We start from the raw sequence: 21,227 nt of genomic DNA, 5'->3' as shown, positions 1-21,227 counted from the left end.
AAATGGAAACTGCCATTAGCATCTGGATCATATAACTAGCTAGGAACATCCCTGAAAATGTTCGCACTTCTCGCATGAGTGAAAATGTTACCCAGGTCGATCCCATATTTGGGAAACCTCAGCAATTCATTTAAGAGAGACGAATTTGAGAAAGCTTACAAGCATCCACCCCACACGATAAATGGTGAACAGAACTACCAAACCCTTTAAATGATGGACAAGTGAAACTAGGCAAGGCCAGGAAAATGGATTTTATAATTCTTCGAGTTCTGAGCCTTTCAACTGTAATTTGGTGAAATTGGGTTGAAATTGCCTGAGATGAATCTTAATCTTAATTGTACATCTTCAACCTTGAAATAGCACACTTTTTACCGGTGCTGCAAAGGCAAATTACTATGCCCTACTTGTTGGTTGGCTGGTTATCATGTCGAGCATTGTGCCACGTTGATTTGTAGCCGCTGCTAGCAAATAAGGCGATTTACTGTGCTCTCTGTTTGAATTCTTCACGAATTAAAGCCCATTTTCGTAGTCTCCTAGACAAGTTGATTTGTAGCCGCTGCTAGCAAATAAGGCGATTTACTGTGTCCACTGTTTGATTTTTTTCACGAATTAAAGCCCATTTTCGTAGTCTCCTAGACACGAGCAGATTCTCTCACGGCTACAACCAACAACCCTAAAAACATCCATACAACCCTACAGCAACAAGTTCTACAGCTTGGTTTCATAGAAGTAACAAACTGGATATTTTAACGTTCTGTGTCTGTGTCTGTGTGTTAAAGACTACTGGACATCATATAGACAAACATACATCAACATGATAAGAGACTTTGGCATATACTGTGTTACATGGAAGAAACAGACATCAAAACACATGCACTAGCATCACAAAAAGGCCACATAAGCCTAAACACAAAAAAGGCCATAAGCCTAAACACAAAAACTAAAAGATCAGAAGTTTCACAAGCCCTCAATAATCAACCATTCACGATTACACCACCTGCAACAACCAACCAACCATCAGTTACAATTGCAACTGCTGTGTAAGCATGAAGAACAAACTTACCATTAGGGTGAAGGACTTGGCCAGTAATGTAAGAAGAGCAGTGGTTACAAGCGAGGAACACATAGCTAGGGGCAACCTCAGCTGGCTGGCCAGCTCTTTGCATAGGCACTTGTTTTCCAAAATTAGCAACCTCCTCCTCTTTGAATGATGCCGGTATCAATGGAGTCCAAATGGGTCCAGGAGCGACGCCATTGACCCTTATGCCTCTGCTAACTAGCTGGAGTGCTAGTCCTCTAATGAAAGCCACAATTGCACCTTTGGTTGATGTGTAGTCAAGCAACTTGGAGTTTCCCTTATATGCATTAACTGATGTTGTGTTGATTATGGAGCTGCCTTCTTTCATGTGCTTCAAGGCATGCCTACGAATTACCATTGCCAATATTTCCATCAAAAGAACAAAAACTTATGAAAGAAAAAAGAAATTGCCTTACAATACCTGGTCATGAAGAAGTAGGAGAAGATATTAGTCCTAAACACCCTTTCAAGCCTCTGCTCATCAATCTCCTCCACAGAGCTACACTCATACTGCTCAGCTGCATTGTTAACCAAAATATCAATCCGACCATACGCATTCACCACCTCATCAACCACTCTCTTGCAATTCTCATCAAACCCCAAATCCACAGGTATTGCAATAGGATCCTTAGCATCAGCAGTCTTATGCTTCTTTAGCATCTGAAGAGTATCATCAGCGTCCTTATCCTCTTGAGCCTTCACATATGTGAAGGCCACGGTTGCCCCTTCAATCACGAAACTATGGCACACAGCTCTTCCTATCCCAGAATCTCCACCAGTCACCACTGCCACCTTTCCCTGCAAATCCGTCAAAAAATCAGCAACATGCAGATAAATGATGGCAAACCATAATGTAAATATATCTCATGAAACTAGCTATATCACCTGGAGCTTATTAGAGGGCTTATAATCAGGGTTGGTGTACTGTGGAGTTGGGTCCATAACATGCTCTTTACCAGGCTGGCTATTCTGCTTTTGTGGAGGAAACATTTGTCCACCTGAAGCCATTCCCACAAACACTCTATTAGGTCTATGAATCACCTGAGATATAGCCGGAAACTGACTTATCCGATAACTACTCAACTGGGTTTTGATTGGACTATAAAACCAAGAAACTCCAGCGAAAACCTTTGGTGTTGGAAACAACCGAGACAACATATTTATAGTAAGCTACAATGGACGTGACCCTACTGAGGTGTTACAAATTGCTGAAATTCGTGCGTATAAACTGTGTTCTTGTGATGACACGTAGAGATATACGTGGCTGGAAATGGGACTCGACGTGTCTTCTGAGGCAGGTCCAGGGGAAACGTCAGTTCTGTTGACATGGGGATATGGAGGAGTTCCTAGTTTCTACTTTCTAGCCTAATCTTGAAGATTATCCATGGCTTAAAACTGGAGTCATCTGGTCAGCATTATAGTTTCTAGTAGGCATGCCATAGATGTACTAGTACTAGCTGTGAATTTTTCTGACTAGACTGCTAAACAAGGCTGGGTATTTTTGTCAACATCACACACACACACACACACACACACATATTAGGACAATAATCAAGCTGGAATGATGATTATATGTGTGAATATGCTAATAATGTTGTGATTATGGCAGATTTAATCGTACTCATCTTTAAGACTTTGTTGAAAATCATTATCTGATATGATCATATTAGATATGGTTTTCATCAATAGAATCATGTTACTGAAAAGAATCATGTTACTGAAATCATGCTCTATCATTCAGAAGTGATGCACTACATTTGTTCTGAGTCAGACATAAAATTTAATTAATTATATTGAACAGAAGAAAAATTCAGACATGCAAATATGATTCAAACATAAAATTATACTTAAACTATACAAACTGATAAAAAAAAAAAATGCTTTCATCCAGCCCCGAATTAAAGACAAGTCGACAAAAAGAACTTGCATGACTGCCACGTGCAAATCCAATTGGATAATACCTGTCAATTTGGCACCCACAAATCAACCAAGTAACCAACACCTAACGGGGCACTTGGAAGCACCCCCTACATTCAAGGTCAAATCCATGAAAACTGACCATATATACCAAGGGATCAAGAGAAAGTATTCATCAGCATGACAAGTACTCTCTTCTTTTCTACTAAAATCTTCCCATAAGGGTGTCTTGGTGTCCTATATTTGCTCTACCAAGTTATTGCCATTGTTGTTTTTAGTATTTAATAATTATGGATTCTCCTAAAAGTGGCCTTTTCGCTTTTGTGCTTCTTCAAGCCATTTTCTTGCTTTCATCACCAGTGCGCTGTGGTACTCTCTCTCATCTCTCTCTCTGTTTATGGCTTTCTAGTTAGTTATTTGTTTGAAAATGTTGCGTGTCTCAGCCTTCAAGCATTGTATTTCTTTTCTGCATGCTGCATAATCAAATTTGAACTCTAAAGCATAATTCTCAAAAAAAGAAGAAGCGGAGTTGTTCAAACGAATTGGAAGACTTGAGTAGCATATGGAGGAGAGGGGTTGGTTAATTATGTCTATTGACCATGCCTTCTGAGAGGCAGTTCACAAATATTCAGGGTAAATACATCATTCTGTGGTAGTTATGATGACTGAATAAAATTTTTATTTGTAATGTGCATATATGTACATAGAAGTTAAAAATTGCTGCAATTGTGAAGGGAATGAAGTGATTTGAATTTTAAGCTCTTATAACAAAAACAAAGATACCTTGGGGAGTTGGTAAGAACAAAGACTCAAGAAAAAAAAATGTTAAAAAACGAAGCAGCAAATTTACTTGGCGAGGAATCTAGTATTTTTTATTGCACAAGTGTCTAAGATTAACAATGGAAGTTCACGAATTCTAAAATTTCTTGCATAATTTGCAGATGAGGAAGACGATCTTCTTCAAGGTCTGAACAGCTACAGGCTCTCTTAAACCTTGCCAGCCCTGGCCAAGAACAAGAATGCAGGTTTCCTCGCTGATAAAATTGCTGACAAGCTAGAGGACCAACCTTGTACCGCAGCAAGTGCAGCAAGCCCTGTCCAAATAGAAAGCTACCCTGACCTACTATCAGAGAGTGGCATTGATGTTAATCACACTACTGAAGGTGTTGTATTGCCTGCTTGCGGACCCCATTTGGTCCCAACTTTATTGCTAACAAATTATACACGAACCACGTATTCAAAATACATCAATGATTCAAGGTTCACTGGGGCAGGACTAGGTCACGAGGATGATTGGATGGTGGTGGTCTTAACCACAAGCACCCCGGGAGGGGACTTTGCTGGGGCTATTAGTTTGGTTTCCAAGGTTGGTTTTGGCCATTGCTTGGTGACCTTGTTGCTATGAGTTCTTGTTTATCTAGTGTATTAAAATTAGGCGATAACTATGGCCGGCACTCTTGTGTTGTTTCCTTAGTTGGCATTGTATGTGTTGTGTTGTTGTAGATCAAGAAATTTAACAGGCTTAGTTCTTATCCTCCTAACATTCTGATGTTGTAACAGACATTTAGAAGGTCATCCAAGGTTGTTCCTCCGTCAATCTGGTGTTCCTTGATCAAAATTTTCTTGTGAAATGTACTGATATGTGAATGATTTGGACTATGTTTAACCTCTTCAGTGAACTTCTAATACATGGCTAACATTGCTAATTAAATTTCTAAATTTTGAGAGTTGCAAATTTAATTTTCGGAGTAATACATGGCTGAATCATACATTCCAAAACTTCATTTATACATCTAACTAGTTTGATTTCCTAGCTTTATTTTTATTTTTTTTACCATTAAGATGCAGGTGTTGTAAACAAACCGGGTTGAATATCTATTTATCAAAAAATTGATTTTTAATATTGCAAAAAAAATATTAGGTAGCTATTGTAATGCAAAGTGGATTGTGTTCTTTATATAGTGGTCTTACGTGCAGAGATTTTTATAACAAGTATCAACTCTGTATTCCTCGTAACAACCGTTTCCTTTGAACAGTGCCTCTTAAAAAGATAGAATTAATACTGATAGTATATTTCAACTGAAGAGGGTTACGCAAGGCGTCATCTCTGTATCAAATCGTATCATTTGCTTTGATGGATGCAGGAGGAGAAGAAAAGGATATTGAAGAAAAAGGAGAACCAGAAGAAATCTTTGAGCTTAAAATTTCTCTCGTTTTTTAATTGCTGAAAGAAATCAGAAATGCATAGCAGGAAATTCTTATAAGCAGGACCTTTTGTTTCTGCACAGACAATTTCACCTGATAGAAGCCAGACCAAATGCTTTTGTCCTGAATAGTTTGGTGTCTCCAGCTTTGTTGTGCAACAAAGACACTAAAGAGAATCTGGTAACAGCCTTCACATTCAAGGAAAATATATGTATGAACAAGTAAACAAGAAAATAATAAATATTTAAGTACTATAGAATCTGGTAACAGCCTTCCATTCAAGTGTTGCCGGGCTTGAAATTTTTTATCTATTGTCTTTACATCACTCCCTTGCTTGAATATGAACAGCAATCATATTAATTTAGGCTCAAAAGTTGTTATTCCGGATTTTTATTTATTTTCAAAGCAGATTATCAGAGTTTAATCATTATTGAATTTCATAATAGGTCAAATAGATTTTTTCTACAGGATTGTAACCTTAGAGCTTAAGAAATCCTAGTTGTATCTTTCACTATACTTGTGTAAGCTCTATGTGGTATCTTGAAGACACGAGTGCTTCTAGCCATTAATTATGGTTCCCGTACAAGAACAATTGAGGACCATACATACATACATACATATACATATACATATATATATATATATATATATATATATATATATATTGTGCATGTTGGTTTTAAGCAGCAATACTAAAATATCAAAGTTGGTGGGAAACATGTGTTTTGAATGATGGCAATATAGAAGAAGATAGCGATGGAGTGGGAGTTGAATTGAAGGGTGCAAAGTACAAAACCAAGAACCAGTAGTTATGCTGTTTTTTGTTGAAAGTTTATCGACACAGACAAATGGACTGTTGTCTAATCTTGATGACTACAGTTCAAGTTTGTCAGGTATGTAGTAAGAAAGAGGCACCTCCCTTAACAGTCAAGGCACATGTATCTATAAACTTGCTAGGCAAGAAAAGAACTACATATTCGGTTCTAAAGAAGCTTACACAGTACAAAGTTCACTACCATTTTTGCTTTATTTCTTCTTCTAGTGAATCATTTTATGTTCTTGGATTCACAAGGGTGTCCTCTTGGCATTGTTGCAAGCTATGGCCTCTCTCGAAGTTAAAATATTCTTTCCTCTTGCTTTCTTCTGCATCAGTAATGCGTTGTGGGTGGTACCGTTTGTCTCTCTCTATCTCTGTTGATGTTTTTTTTGTCATAAATTGACCAAAATCACTGTGTTGTTGGGCTGGAATCTTTCTCTTTTCCTGTTGTTAACAAGTTTGATGAAGTACTGAGGGGACAATGTTAACTCCACAGGCTGATATATATATCCTTCAACTTGCGGGTGAAGAAGACAACCTTCTGGAAAGCATCAATGCTTACAGGACATCACTTTTAGGCCTCCCGGCCCTGGCCAAGAATAAGAAGGCATCCTGCCTTGCTAGATAAATTGTACGGAATCCTTGTACTGCTGATGATGATCCATCTGAGGTGGTTCAACTAGACGACTACCCTACACGATTAAAACACTGCCATGGCAGTAGTAGCCACACCTCAGATGTTGCCGTTTTGCCTATTTGCTTACCCGGAAAATGATGAGCAGACACTTGTAAATTTTCAAAATTATAGTCGCAGTCAGTATGAGAGGTACGTAAACGAGTCAAGTTATGGTGGAGCAGGAGTTGGTGCTAATGAGAATTGGATGGTGGTTGTTTTTGTCGAAAACACCACAAGCTGGACTTCAGCAGGAGGAGCAAAACACAGTTTGGTTTCAGAGGTCGGTTTTGCCCATTGCCTGGCGTCTTTGTTGCTAGGGATATTGCTCTTTTATCTAGTTTTATAGCTTCTTTCTAGGATCCCAGGATGTCTGTCCCTTTAACAATGTTGTTTTGGATTTGTCTCTTCCTCTAGATATCTTCCACAGTTGTGTAATAAAATGCACGAAGAACTCTAAAATATATTTTCTAAACTCATTATAAATTATAAATTTGAAAAGCTAAAAACTATTTCAAATACTGAATTTAAATAAAAAAACTAGTTTTCTTCATGATTTTGTACAGTCAAATGCTGTTGCCTTCGATTATTAATGAGTGATGAACGAGGCAGGTCCATGAAGTCCATGAGCTAGAGGTTAATGGTGAAGAACTTGATCCTAGATGAGATGGTATCTCGAAGAACATGACATGACATGAGTGCTCCTGGGGGCATTGCTTGCCTTCACAGTATATTTTGTTTGGATAATGTTCAAGGATAGAATAGAAAAATATATAAGGGACAAAAAAAATATATTTAGTTAAAAAAAATAAAGATAAAAACATAAAATAAATTTGTATGTATAATATTTTTTAAATTTATGTATTTTTTTTCTTATAACTCGAGGTGTCCGGGTTAGCTTACACGCATCACGATTAGTCCCTGAATTTACTGAACATCTTGCAAGCCAATATTTTTAAAATATAAGAAACATGCATGTAACATGTCCTCTCCATATCTAATATTTATATTTATATTTATATTTTAAAATTGTAATCAAACACTACTATTAGAAACAACAACAAAAAAGCATATTTTGCTTTATAAATTATGGAATGCAATGCAAAATCTAACATTAAAAAAAAATAAGAATTAGACTAAAACTATGTGAAATAAATAGGATTTTGTTTTCATTATGCATTTTATATATATATATATATATATTTTTCATTTGTATAAGGATTTAGGTTAAATTAAAAAAAAATCAAGGGAAATTTACTTTTTCCTCTTCATAAAAAGCATTATTCAATTAAAAAAACCTAAATAAGAATGAAAATTTATTATTTTCTGCTCGTGAAATATCAATTTTATCATTTAATATTAATTTTTTTTATTTTAATTTTATAATTAGAATCACAAATTAATTAAAATTGAGTTTTATAATTTATTAAAAATTTATTTTTTTGTTAAGTTATTATAATTTTATTATCAAAATCACGAATTTAATATATTAATTTCAAGTTGACTCGAGTTAATTAAATATATTTTTATTTAAATAATTTAAAAAATATCTTAAAAGTTTTTTTTATCAAATTATATTTTTAATATTTTTTTTGTATATATTTAAACAGCTAATTAAATTATATCATATTAACTCTTCTATAATTAAAAAAAATATTAAAAAAATATATTAACAATACTTAATTTTTTTCATAAAAAATAAAATAAAATCCACCGTACCGCAGGTAAATGATATAGGCAATCCTAATTGTTAAAATCAGGAGAGAAAAAAAATCATAGCACAACCCATTTAAGACCCCGCTAGTTGGGTCCAATCAGCAGGTTCAGATCCCAATTTATACTCTCTCTCTAAAAATCTAAATTAAACCGCATGTGCACACACCCTTAACCTGCGCACTGAAAAAAATAAAACGCCCTCTGAAGAATACGAGGAAGCTCGCGAGGGAACAGCAATGGCAGTGAACAATGACGATGGAGAAGAAAGAAGAATTCTTTAGCGACTTGAATTTCGCTCCGTCTAATCACGCTGTTAATTCCAATTCCACCATGATCAACGGCTCAGATTTCACCAGTACCAATGATGCTGATGCTGATGATGATTGGGGAGATTTCAATTTTGTCAGCAGTAATTCCAGTGGATTCAGCCACACCTTATCACTGCCCAAAATCTCAACTATCCATTTTGAATTCTCGACCAAAAATCAAAATTCGGCCGAGAAACTGACTCAGCCTGGATCGGCACCGAGTCGAGTTAATAATTCGGCTCAGTGGAAGAAGCCAAATGGAGCTTTGCCTCTTTCGTTATTTGGAGAAATTGAGGAGGAGGAGGAAGGATCAGATGCGGGCGAGCCTCCAAAAAAAGAAAGGGTTCATTTTTCGAAAAATAAAGAGGGGTCAGGAGGTGTTAATGTGGTTGATTTGATAGCTAATTTGTATAAAGAGAAGGAGAGGAATAATGGGTTCGGATCCGGTTTTAATGGCTCGGATATGAATTGGGAAAATTTGAATGGTAATGGATTGAATGTCAATGGTGTCAATAAGAATGAAATGAATTCCAAGGGGCTGGATTTGAATTTGAAGGAAAACGGGTTGAATTCAAATAAAACCGAGTTGAATTTGGTTCAAAAAGATAAGAATTTCAGTGGAAATGGAGTGGATTTGGGATTGGTTAATGGTAATGAGCCATTCGATGTTAATGGTGGTGACGGTGGCGGTGATGATGATGATGATGATGGGTGGGAATTTAAAGGTGCAGACTCTAAAACTGATGCGGAGGTTGATATTTCTAAGGTAAAGTTTCGATTTTTTATCTGTTTGTTTTAATTGAGTTAGGCAGTTAAGTTTGTATGGTTCATCTACATATTTGTAATACATTTTAGATTTGGAAAGTGTATCTGTTTATTGTTTGTTATATGAGGATTTGAATGTGGGATTTGTTTTAGTGATGTTTTTTAATAAAGATTTATTGAATCAGGCTAGTGAAATGAAGGCTGAGAATGGGTTGGTGTCTAATGTTGATGGATTAAATTCAAGATGGAATCCCTTAAGCTTGGATTTGAACGGATGGACCTCGCATGCCAATAGAGATGACTCAAGTTGGGATTGGTTGAATACGGGTACGGTTGATGGAAATACAGCACCTGGTAACAGTGATGGCTGGGAGTTCAAAGAAACAGGTTCCAGAATGCAGGCTGAAGATGAGAAAGAGAAGGTAATGTTAACTTTTATTATTGATCGTAGACTGTAATAGCTTCCTCTCTTTTGAGGACACGGTATTTGCCTCTTTTCAATATCTACTTTGCTCTCATGTTTCCAAAAAAAAAAAAAAGAGAGTGAATTTTGTTTTAAGGAACAATGAAGACATGTGCACCAATAAGATATTCTCTGACAAGATATAGAATTTTAGATGTAGATTGTCTCCAAACAATTAGGATATCTCCTCATCTAAGATAAGTGTCCGTGTCAGGCAAATTTAGTCAAAAATGAAAGGTGATGGTCAACTTTTTCCACCTTCAATGCCATTTAAATTCCTCAATGAAATTGAAAGTGAGAATTTAGATGATGTTTGCTGTTGATTTGATGAGAACAATGATAGTTGTCTAGATTAAGATTAAAAATGTGTTATAATTGAATTTTATCACGTCTGGTTTGAGTTGGAATATGTGCCACCTAGTTTCAGTGTGTTGGTCCCAGACAAGTTGAGTTCAAATTTAAGTGGAGTTAATTCAGACAGGGAACAATTTAATACACAGTCAATGAAACTGTGGAGTCTAGTGATGTTTGTGAATGGAGGCTCGATATTGGGGTAGAATCTGAATTGCATTTTGACATGGTACTTCTGAGGTAAATCTGTGGTTCTCAAGATTTCATTGACCTTTGAGGTTTCTTGTGTGTCCCTTTGCATTGCATGCTGAGAGAACTGAGGAAATAGACGAACATCAGCCCTCTGATATTTACTTGATTGTTTGGCAATTGAGTATGTATATTTGTCTACTATGTTGGCATAGAGTGATATAACGGCTGTTGGCAACTGAGCTGTTCGGAAGTTATTGTTTTCTATTCTGCATGTGGTTTAACAATATCATTTGCAATATGTTCAGGGTGAGCAGATGAAAGCTGAAATCAAGCCAATATTGAGTTTTGATGGATCCAATTCAACCTGGAATTCTTTGAGTTTGGATGGACTCAAGAATTCAAACTTAAATGAAGTGAATTCAGATAGAAAACAGATGAATCTGAATTCATCTGATGAAAATGAGGATTTTGATGGCAATGATGAGTGGGAATTCAAGGCAGCAGAATCAGAATCTGGGACTGGTGACAAGAATAATAAGGTAGCACAAGTCTTATGATTTACTAGATGTATTTTAATTTTAGTTAGCTTTCCATTCGGTTTAATAAAATTAAAATTTAAACTGTCTTGTTTGGTTCTGTCAGTCCTAAATAACAATGAAGCATCTGTGATTGACGTTTCTCTTCTCAGCTTAGAGCCTGTTTAATTTTTAGTTTCAAATGAAAAAAATTGAATTTTATTTTTATTTTTTTCTTTGCTTCAAATAATTTGTTTTTTAGTGTTTTTAGATTATTTTGATGTGCTGGTATCAAAAATTAATTTTAAAAAATAGAAAAACATTATTTCGATGCATTTTTAAGCAAAAAACACTTTGAAAAACAACCGTTACCATAATACCAAACAGGGTCTAAAAATAACATGAACAAATAGTGCTTTTTTTGTTTTGCATATCATGGTAGGGATTAGGGTCCTCTGAGTTAATAAGATTGAAAATCATTAATAAATCAGGACATGCTGGTAGATACTTGATTCATGAGAACACACAGAAACACAAAATTGTGGTTGCATCACGAAAATCTTTATTTAAGTTTGGTTATAGTTTCTTCCTTTCTTTTCTTTTTGGTCATTCTTGCATAAGTGCTGCTTAATTTTGCATTTATTATGTGCCCTTGAGATGGCTAAACTTTTGTACACCTAATGCCATTGGCTAAAATTCTGACAAGGGCCATTAAACAAGGATTTGTGCATATCTTCAGTGATTTCATTTTATTCATCAAGTCTGACTTTTTTTAGTGTTAAGGGTGATGAGAGAAAGGTGGAAAATCCTGGGGGAACCACACATGCACTTGGGTTTGGCAGTGGAGTGATTGGTACTGGTGACTTATTTGGTGCATCACAACAGACCTCCAAAAAATCTACTGGACGGGACTTTGGGTTTGATTTCAGCACCTCTTTGGCACAAGACACTAAAATGTTCCATACACACACTAAAAATGAGCAGAACGATACCAAAAAAGTCTCGCATTCCTCCCCAGATGATGGTGTTGATTCTGATGAGGAGTCTTGGGAATTTAAAGATGCATTTTCGGAAACTAGATCAAAGGAAAAGGTGATAATTTTATTTATTTTATTATATTTTTATGATTCAACTGTATTTAAATTTCTTGAATAACATGAATTAATGAAACCTTGTTTTTCCTTTTTGGCTATAGGAAGAGCCAAAGGTTGTTGAAGTTTCTGCTGCTGTGGAAGCATTTCCATTTGATGGTGAAATTAAGGTGCTTCCTCACTTCAAATGCTTCGTGTTTTTAATAAAACTGTATGCAGTTAATTATATTAATGGTGGTTTGCGTCTAGTCATATAGCATAAAAAAATATAACTGGTGCATCCCAGGACATCTATTTTCGTTTTTTGTTTTTAGTAGATATAAGATGCCTTTGCGGAGACTTATAGCCTTTCTTATTTGCCATCTTTGCTAAATTGATTAAGTTTGATTTATGTTTGAAACTTTGACAGAGTGAAGTTTGCTAATAGCATATGCATTCATGAGCAAATATTGTTCTGTTATATAATGATCTTTCCTTCTTCTTGATCAGGGAAACATGGCCAGGTCAATCAGTCATAAAGGAGCCCTGCCCTTGTCCATTTTTGGTGACGAAGAACAGGATTCCAATGATCCTGTGAGTTATCAAGACATTTCACCTCAGCTGTCCAGTTCAAAGCCAATAGATGGCGTTAAGAGTCCTCATTTAAACATTTCTATCAACGATCTTATATCAAGTTTATACAGTCAAGCTGAGCATGATACTGCTGTTAATCATGGTCAAAATCCCAGTGGAAGTGGATTGAGCCCTGCCAATGTTGTAACAGAGTCTAATTTAGCAGGCGATAGTGATGATTTTGATGACGATTCCTGGGAATTTAAAGATGCCTCTTCAGGGATCAGAGCTGAAGATCAGGCCTCTTTTATTGGTCTTAGAGAGCCTAATACAAAATATTCCACCCAAATAGAGCTAAATGATTATGTTGATTTTTTTGGCAAATTGAAGGAAGAATTATACTTTCTTGCCCTGTGTCATCTTGATAATCTAAAGGTTAGTAGTAGCCTTGTTAAGTTACTCACCTCCCTTCTCTCAAAGGTTAAGTTGTTAATGGCATTGAATTTTGAAATATGCTTTTTGTTAGAAAGCTCAAAGTGCTGCTAGTGAAGATGCGGAAGTGAAAGCCCTTGTAAAGGAAATACAGGTTGGTAGCTCTGTTTGTTCACTTGTGTCCTCGTTGTTCTTGCACAATCTCTTCCCTGGTTTGTTTCCTGTTTCAAAGACATTGTACCGAAAAGATCAATGAACTAATTGAAAAGGCATTATAATCTGATTGCTTGTTTGTCTCTTATTTCTTAGAAGATATTTTCATTTACTCTCAGAAGTGGTGATAAATCTGTATCTGGGAAGTTTCTGGAGATACTTGCATAAGTTTTTTGTCTTTCGCTTACTTTCTTTGCTGGTTTTTTTTTTTTTTTCGGTATTCATTCTCTCTCTAACTCGCATCTGTTACAATTATGTTTCTTTCTGTGCTGCCTCAGTATGAATTTAACTGTGGAAATTAAGCATTAATTTTGTTTCCCCTTTCTTTCAGATTTCAGTTTTTTTTTCCTTGATATGTAATGATTTATGCATATAGTACAAGAAATATATTTGGGCTTACAATTTCATAATATGGTTTTGTTATCTGCTCTTCTAGAATCTTCATGATGAACTGCAGCAAGATGGTTTGTTTTCTGGTGAAGTTGACACAGGGAATCACTCCCCAAGAAAATTGTGCCTCAATGCATTTGTTGAGGTTTTGCAAGAACCAAAGTTCCAGATGTTTGAATCAGAATATCAGTTAACAAGTAAATTGTCATTAGTAAGTCTTTTTTGCCTTAATTTATTATTAAAGAACCATTGGACTGGAGAATCTGGCATCTCTCTTGTGGCATCTACACTATAAGTTGGCTAATGCTTCATCTATGCAAAGTTGTGTATATTTAAAACTCAGCAGAACATTTTGGGAATGTTATTTTCGTTTTGATCCCTTTAATGCTGGATTTTCTTTATACTGGTTCTGGTTTCATGCTAATGATATTTTATATCATATGTTGACAGGTTGAGAATGATTTGGGATTGACCATGGAACTCCTCAAACATGTGGCATCAACAATAAAGATTTTGACGTTGGTATCAAGGAAGGAGCAATCTAGTTATGTTTCCACTTGGTCTGAAATCCTGTCTTTTTGTGCTCGAGAGCTGAAACATGGTGCCTTAATTTGGACGCAGTCATTACAAAAAGATGTCCATGATCAAATATTATCTAAACCTCAAGGTACCCCTTTATCATTGATGTGTAACAGGAGATCTGGTAATGGTTACGGATGCCTTGTATATGTGTTTGATATTTTAACATCATACTGTTTGAGGTGTTGCAGGCAAGAACTATATTGTTGCCCTTGGAGAAATATATAGAGTTGTTGAAGTTATTGGGTCCTCGGCCAGACTTTATAAGCCATGGTTATTAGTGAGCTCTACAAATCCCATGGGCTTGCTCACTCTTCTAAGTGAGTGTTTCACCATATGGTCAAGTTCTGGACTTGAAGAAGCTCTGCAAAGCATTTCTGATCCCGCTGGTCTTTATTATAATGGAGGTCTCACTACATTAATTGAATCGATTAAGTATATTCACGATCTTGATACTCGTACGCTATATAACCATGTTTTCTGTGGACAAGGTCCTATCTGTCAACTGTCAGTTTTAACTGCAGAAATAGTGCCAGGTATGCAGAGTATTGATTTTATATAGTTTTTGGATGAGGCTAGACCACTTAAAGAATCAGTTTCCTCATATCAATCATGACATGTGAAGTGGCAAAGATACTAGCTTGCGTTTTTTGAGTGTCCATATACTCATATCAACAGACTGTAATTTTGAGTTCTTAGAAATTGTCGCCTTTCACTATCTCTATAAATTGAGAAAATTGAAGTGTGCTAATTTGCAAAACACATTCTCAGTCCAACATAAGTGACCATTGTGGAAAGAATAAAAGTTGTAATTTATTTTTTAAACCAAAAATATTTATTTTTTTTCATTACAAATCATAGATTTTCTGATTTTGTGAGTTAGAATGGAAATTTTAATTTTTTATTATTTAAAAAATAAATTATAATTTTTATCATTTTTTGTAGTAGCCACTTATTTTGGAACTGAGAGACTAGTAGTTTGCTAGCTTTTTTGTTATTTTCTTGGCCTCTGTTGGAAACCTTTTTGGCATGGCACTATAAGATGATGCTGACATGCATTCATAGAGCTTATAAACTAGGTTGAACAAATTAATATTTTAACCATCTCGACTTCCTTGAACAGGGATGAAAACAGTGGTGTGGAATGGGGAGCACTACTTTCTCACGCTTGCTAATTTGTGGGCAAACTTAGTAAGCTGCAACCCTCCAAATTTGCCACACATACATGTTGGATGATGAGGTTGGAAGGATGAGTTGAAAATGTTCACTAGCAGCTTTTTGGCCGGGAATGTTGTTGTCTAATTGAGTCCAATTGTTTTGTTCATGATGAGGCTTCTAGGGCATAAGCCACAGTTGCACTGTCACAAGGATACTACTCGGGGAAGAAAAGATCTAACTGGTGCCTCCTTGAAACTCGATCTGATATTCAGGTACCAAGCCAACATCTTTATTGGTTGCCATTCTTTACATCAAGGCTCTAGCTAAGCAATAGTTGTTTTGGTGTGTTATTTAGTTGTGAAATGGGTGGATCATACAACACCCATATACCTTGAAATAGGATTTTGGCATGTATACGTACATAATAATTTGTTTCTCTAGATCCGCCTCCCATTCTACCTTTTAATGTTGTATTACAGGTTCAGTCATAGTGCTTGTTGTCAAGCGCTACATTCTTTCAAGTGACCACAGACATTTTTTGGTCAATTAATAAAGTGCATCAATTTTATTGTATATAAAAAAAAACAGATTTTCTTGCTCGAACATGTTTGTGACATTTTCCAGAAGGTGCCTGCATACAGGACCTTTTCAGCATGCTAGAATGAAGATTAGAAATATGAACTTAACCACTCTGATAAAGAATTGCTATTGCTCCGGCTGCTCTACTAGTTATTTGCTGATGCAATATTATCTGGGACTTTCAACTTATTTATATAAAGAAGGCATGCATATTTTGCCAGCGGAGGGCCTCCTCCTCATAAAAGAGGGTAGGACGACTTGGAAGTCAACTAGCCTCCATTATCTTTACAATTTCTAGCATAATTTGGAGATAGGTATATGCTTTTTCATTTTTGGCAGGAGCATAGTGTTGAACCTAGGATTGAGAAACATAAGCACCGATCAACTTCTTTGCTCTCGGTTGGAATCTTAGGTCGGCTCTCTACATCCAAACTGGTGCATTCAAGGGAAATTCACCTTCTTGTGGCTACAAGCACGTTGAAAATAATCTTGGTCGGCAAGTTTCCATGCATAGAAAATGAGCGCATAGGGATCTATTTTATAGATTGATTAAATTCAAACCTAGAGGGCCTGTTTAGATGTAACGTCAAAAGGTAATGGTCCGCGACGAGTAGATTTATTTCTCAATCAAGATTTTAATTATTAGTTGGAAAGTAGTCTGCAGCATCATTATTGTGTTGTAGGAGTCAAGGATGGGAGATAATTACATTTGACTACGTGTGTAGCATAGTGCTTGTTTTACTAATAATTAAGAATCCCTGATTCCCCTCAATCAAGCGCAATCCAAGGGTCCACAATCACGTTGATAGGGCTCATGCAAGTGATGTTTTCACATATACTTGCAGACATGACTGTGTTTCAATTTGTATCTATGCTTTTGCATTTTCATATTTTGTTTTGTGCCTAAATGGATCATACTCTCCTCCTCTCCCTTTTAGAGAAATGTCAACTTTTCAAATCAGAGTCATGGGTCTCCATCCATACGGTGGAATCCACAAGCGCCATCGCCATCCTCATACACTAGTGGTCCTCAACATGATTGTCAAATTCCACCTGATTTAAGATATGAGTTGCTAGATTATAGAATCAACTCTCATGAATCATCAGATTAATATGGATTTAAACCATGGTCAGTCACATTAACTAGGTTTTATGGAGTTAATATCTTGTTTCATTCGAGCTCTGAATTCTAGGTTTTCCATGCTAATCCATCGAGTAATACCGGGTTTACCAACTAGGTTGCCGGCATGGGAAGCCACGCCAGATGTGACTACACTTTTAAAGACAGAAAAGGTCATGTATATAGCGTGTCGGCATTCAGAAATTAGTGTGAAAGAACACGATTGGCTTGTCGACTGTTGAAGAATTTAAAGACAGAAAAGGTGTGTTGTCGGCTCCTTCTAGGATGCTTCTAACTGTAAGAGAAGATGGTTGGCATGTCGTCAAGTAAGGAATGCAACAGGGCATTGTTAATGGCAGGCGACTTGAAGCCATTCATTTATATCTCCTGCTCTGAAGTATCATAGTTACTATCAAAGAAAATGGAAAACTGACATGAAGATCAGGTGTTTAATGGCAGAGGTCGGCATTGGAGCTGTTGCATTGAAGGAATTCCACCTCCCCCCTTTTTTTTTTTTTTTTTTTCTATGGAATATTTTTCAGTTTTCTTTTAAATTCATAATATGGTCTACCAAATGCGAAATTTTACATGGAATCAAGAACTTATTCGTTCAATATCGACCCTCAAAGGCTTGAATTGATCATCAAATACTTGGCCATCTAAATAAAAATGGGACATTTTGAGCTACTAGAGTGGCTTGCACTCGAAGTTATTTAAAAACAGAGTAATATTTTATTTTAAAAAAAATAATTGAAGTTAGAAAAGGAAGAACTAAAGCTTTCTATTCAAATTAATGCAATATTTCTCGATTTATTCTAGTCTTTCAAATTCCTACGAGTTTAGGAAACACATTCTTCATGATTTTTTTTTTGTAAGTTTTTATTATTTTTCAAATAAAAAAGAATTAATGCATGAATATTAATAAGATTTTTTTTCTTTTATATATAAACATGAATTATTAAAATTATTTTTTACATATTTATAATTAGAGCCATAAACTTAAACAGTATAAAAAATAATCCTTTAATTTTCAAACATTTGTTTTTATTTTTCCAATGTTTCTATATCATTTTTGTCACCACGCACTCATTTTTTTGGCTCAATAAGTTAAAAGAGGGCTTGTTTGAGAGTGTTGTTATGGTTGTTTTTCAAAAGTTTTTCAAACTATTGAAATATATTAAAATAATATATTTTTTTTATTTTTTAAAATCAGCACATCAAAATAATTTAAAACATAAAAAAATTATTTTTTTAATAAAAAAAATTATTAACTTTTTAAAAAACACAAATAACCACGTTCCAAACGCGTTCTCTTAGATATTTTATGTCATGCAGGTGGGTAAATATTTTATGGTTACTGCTGGAGATGCAAGAGATCAATCAGTACTCCACATGTAGACAAAAAACCTTTAAGAAATTAAATCGATATACAGGAAACAAAAGCATATGCTAGCTGTGAAGCCGTATATTACTTCAGGCAACATTCATCTCTTTGCTGTCTCTACACACTTGAGCATATAGCCTCGATTTATCAGTATTATAGGGTAGAAAATATGTGCGTGTAGTGTACGTATGATTAATTACTTTTGAAGGATATGGGAGAAAGGTGGTAAACTTTGGAGCCCAGTATCTAATTAACCAAGATCAGAAGGTGTTTATTTACTACTATATGAGAGGACATTAATTGCTTGGAGGAAAACTGGCATCTGTGCTGTCAATTTAATTTCAAAGAGTTTTCATTGATTCAGGGAAACATGCAGCATGATGCTACTTGACATTAATTCTTTGCTGCACCCCAGAAGCAGCTGCCTCTAAACCACAAAGCTCCAACTCATGATCGAGTTCCATGAGAAAGAAACCACCACCTTATTATGGATCATGTATAGCCAACATCATTATCATCTTTTAACTTTTTTTTCCTTCATTTGCAATTAAAGTTGCACTTTTTATCATGGTTTTGTTCAGACAGTAATCGTGTAGAGCTCCATTTGATTCACTAGAGACACACAGTACACATGTACAAAGAGAGAGGGAGAGGAACTGCCGATCGAACTGGGATCTATGAACAACAAGAACATGTATAGTAAACAAAGCTCTCTCTCTCTCTCTCTCTCTCTCTCTCTCTATATATATATATATATATATATATATATATATATATATGAGCTGCTGCAGAAGCAGCATGACTTTCACATCTTTGCTTTAAATCTAATACATGTTTGAACAATACTCACTATGAAGATATAAGAGCACAAAATATGTATTTGAGCTCTTTACTATATATATATATATATATATATCGTAGAAGCTACTGCAATTATGGCATGAGCTAGCAGCGCTACAGTTTATATATATATCTACATTTCCTGAAAAGATTTGAATGTGTTGGCTGATTTGCAGATTACCTGTTGTGTATGGGGTCAGGACATGAGGGTACCACTCTATTGACATTTGCAACATAGCCATTGATATCTTCAGAATCAGCACCTTCTTTCTCATTTTTGGTTTTCTCCTTGGCTTCCACGTTCTCTTTCAGGTTTCTTGCTCCTACAACTCCATGGTGAAAAGCTGAAATACTCAGCAATACCAGCAAGAGACACCCCACCTGACTCCTTGACATAAACATGATCACTTCTCTCTAAATTACTACAGGCTTTACTTCTCCTTCAAGATGGAAACTACTGCAAGGATCTTGAGTGAGATAGAGGGGGAGAGAGAGGGCTTAGACTTGTGGTGTAGTTAGTAGGTGGAATTTAAAAGGGAAAGGTTGAAGAATAGTCAAATGGAGGATTTGTCTGTAAAGGTGAAAAACTTTGAAGTAGCAGGTCCTTTCAAATTAATATGCGTGAATGGATGTGAAAAAGGCTGTATTTTTAAGTATAATTAATCCATTTATTATTTTTTAAATTATTTTTTGTGAGAAAAAAAACACTTCAGTCAAATTCTCTAGCATATAAAGACGAAGAAATGACGAGAGCACATGAAATGGAAATGGAGTATTGTCAATGTTGAGGTAGCTGTGTCCCACTCCGTCACCAAATTGTCAATTTCCATGGTTTCATACGAAGTTGCAGTACTTGCATGGCGACAGCTAGGGCAAAGAAATGCTTACAAGGGCATATTGTAAGGACCTCAAGATAATCAATGATGATGAAATGTAGAGCAGTAGCCATGATCGATCTCCACCGACCATCCATCTCTAGTCCAAGGCCAATTAGCAAATAATATTCAAATCCAATAATTTAAATTATTTTCTAAACCTAACACAACTCTGGTCTCAAGTGTTATCTTCACAAGGACCTCAATTTCAGGATCTTGGCTTTGACTCTTACTTTGGTTGTTGTTTTTGCTCCCTTTCCAAGGCCTAGAAATGCTACTGTCCATCTCAATATAGTAATATCCTAGGGCAACAACTATACTGTTTCTTTCCTTTTCTTTTCTTTTTTTTATTACAGTTAATGATTTGTTGGCAAAGTTTTGGGTTTCAAAATCCAGGGTTGTCGTTGCCATCTTTGCCTTTTGAAAAAACAATTCAATTGTTTTTTGTTGGTACTAAAAGAATATCTTTAATTAGCTTATATGTTTAATTGGGTTTAAGTAAGGATTTATTTGATTTATATTTGATCACAGTGTCTTGTTTCTTCTTCGGGACTAGGTTATGGAAGCTCTTAATTACCGCATGTATCATCTCTTGTTGGTTGTGAATGCAAGCCCTTGTGACTAAATGTTTCAGTTCATGACTGCATACAAGTATATATCGATTAATTATTAAATTTATAGGTATTAATTTATAGAGATTTATCTGTATTTTCCATTGAGTGTTCTTGAATTTGAGTTTTCTTTTTAATTGAAAAAAACTTTTGCGTATATGAAAATATATATAAGGATTAAAAAGGGGATTTAAAAAAAAAAAAAAAAAAAAAAAACTAGATGGACTAACTTATTAAATTCTAAAACTAAAACGACATAGTTTACGATAAATACTTTGTTTTCAAATGTAGCTAATTACAGGATTAGATTTCACTTCAAAAATCCCTTCTCGAGTCACATTCATTCATACAACAGGGCTATAAAAAAATTGGAAAAATTAAGGGAAATTAAATAAAAATTTCA

General features: G+C 35.4%; 3 protein-coding genes across 5 annotated transcripts; 2 read left to right on the top strand and 1 right to left on the bottom strand.

Moving 5' to 3' along the window:
- Positions 1 to 974: 974 nt before the first annotated feature.
- On the bottom strand, positions 975 to 2,086 carry LOC118060841 (NADPH-dependent aldehyde reductase 1, chloroplastic). The gene is made up of 3 exons (XM_035074129.1): positions 1,964 to 2,086; positions 1,500 to 1,876; positions 975 to 1,422 (listed from the first exon to the last, which is right to left on the bottom strand). Exons 1-3 carry the CDS (start codon positions 2,084 to 2,086, stop codon positions 975 to 977), a joined length of 948 nt encoding a protein of 315 aa, XP_034930020.1.
- A 1,199-nt stretch (positions 2,087 to 3,285) lies between these two features.
- On the top strand, positions 3,286 to 4,400 carry LOC118060840 (uncharacterized GPI-anchored protein At3g06035). The gene is made up of 2 exons (XM_035074128.1): positions 3,286 to 3,364; positions 3,997 to 4,400. Exons 1-2 carry the CDS (start codon positions 3,286 to 3,288, stop codon positions 4,398 to 4,400), a joined length of 483 nt encoding a protein of 160 aa, XP_034930019.1.
- Positions 4,401 to 8,498: 4,098 nt separating this feature from the next.
- LOC118060808 (uncharacterized) lies at positions 8,499 to 17,791 on the top strand. Of its 3 annotated transcripts, none has more exons than XR_012167691.1 (12): positions 8,499 to 9,480; positions 9,665 to 9,901; positions 10,791 to 11,024; positions 11,784 to 12,092; positions 12,196 to 12,261; positions 12,581 to 13,078; positions 13,170 to 13,229; positions 13,725 to 13,889; positions 14,129 to 14,345; positions 14,449 to 14,793; positions 15,381 to 15,687; positions 17,233 to 17,791. XR_012167691.1 is itself a non-coding variant. In XM_035074088.2 (11 exons), exons 1-11 carry the CDS (start codon positions 8,656 to 8,658, stop codon positions 15,491 to 15,493), a joined length of 3,069 nt encoding a protein of 1,022 aa, XP_034929979.1. In that variant the 5' UTR covers positions 8,499 to 8,655; the 3' UTR covers positions 15,494 to 15,855. The 3 variants fall into 3 exon arrangements, 1 of the variants encoding a protein (XP_034929979.1); XR_012167690.1 differs by lacking the exon at positions 17,233 to 17,791 and adding an exon at positions 15,895 to 16,116; XM_035074088.2 differs by lacking the exon at positions 17,233 to 17,791 and having other exon boundaries at positions 15,381 to 15,855.
- The last annotated feature ends 3,436 nt before the right edge of the window (positions 17,792 to 21,227 follow it).

Source organism: Populus alba, chromosome 13 (genome assembly GCF_005239225.2).
Source record: "Populus alba chromosome 13, ASM523922v2, whole genome shotgun sequence".
In the NCBI taxonomy this organism is placed as follows: domain Eukaryota; kingdom Viridiplantae; phylum Streptophyta; class Magnoliopsida; order Malpighiales; family Salicaceae; genus Populus; species Populus alba.
The sequence above is the reverse complement of the archived record's forward strand: the minus strand, read 5'-3'. Positions and strand labels throughout refer to the sequence as shown.

Coding starts and splice junctions, on each gene's coding strand:
- LOC118060841 (XM_035074129.1), bottom strand. CDS start 2,086: ATGGCTTCAGGTGGACAAATGTTTCCTCCACAAAAGCAGAATAGCCAG. Junction 1,877..1,963: donor AGCCCTCTAATAAGCTCCAG/GTGATATAGCTA, acceptor ACGGATTTGCAG/GGAAAGGTGGCAGTGGTGAC. Junction 1,423..1,499: donor TCCTACTTCTTCATGACCAG/GTATTGTAAGGC, acceptor GGTAATTCGTAG/GCATGCCTTGAAGCACATGA.
- LOC118060840 (XM_035074128.1), top strand. CDS start 3,286: ATGGATTCTCCTAAAAGTGGCCTTTTCGCTTTTGTGCTTCTTCAAGCC. Junction 3,365..3,996: donor TTCATCACCAGTGCGCTGTG/GTACTCTCTCTC, acceptor AAACCTTGCCAG/CCCTGGCCAAGAACAAGAAT.
- LOC118060808 (XM_035074088.2), top strand. CDS start 8,656: ATGACGATGGAGAAGAAAGAAGAATTCTTTAGCGACTTGAATTTCGCT. Junction 13,230..13,724: donor CCCTTGTAAAGGAAATACAG/GTTGGTAGCTCT, acceptor CTGCTCTTCTAG/AATCTTCATGATGAACTGCA. Junction 14,794..15,380: donor AACTGCAGAAATAGTGCCAG/GTATGCAGAGTA, acceptor TTCCTTGAACAG/GGATGAAAACAGTGGTGTGG.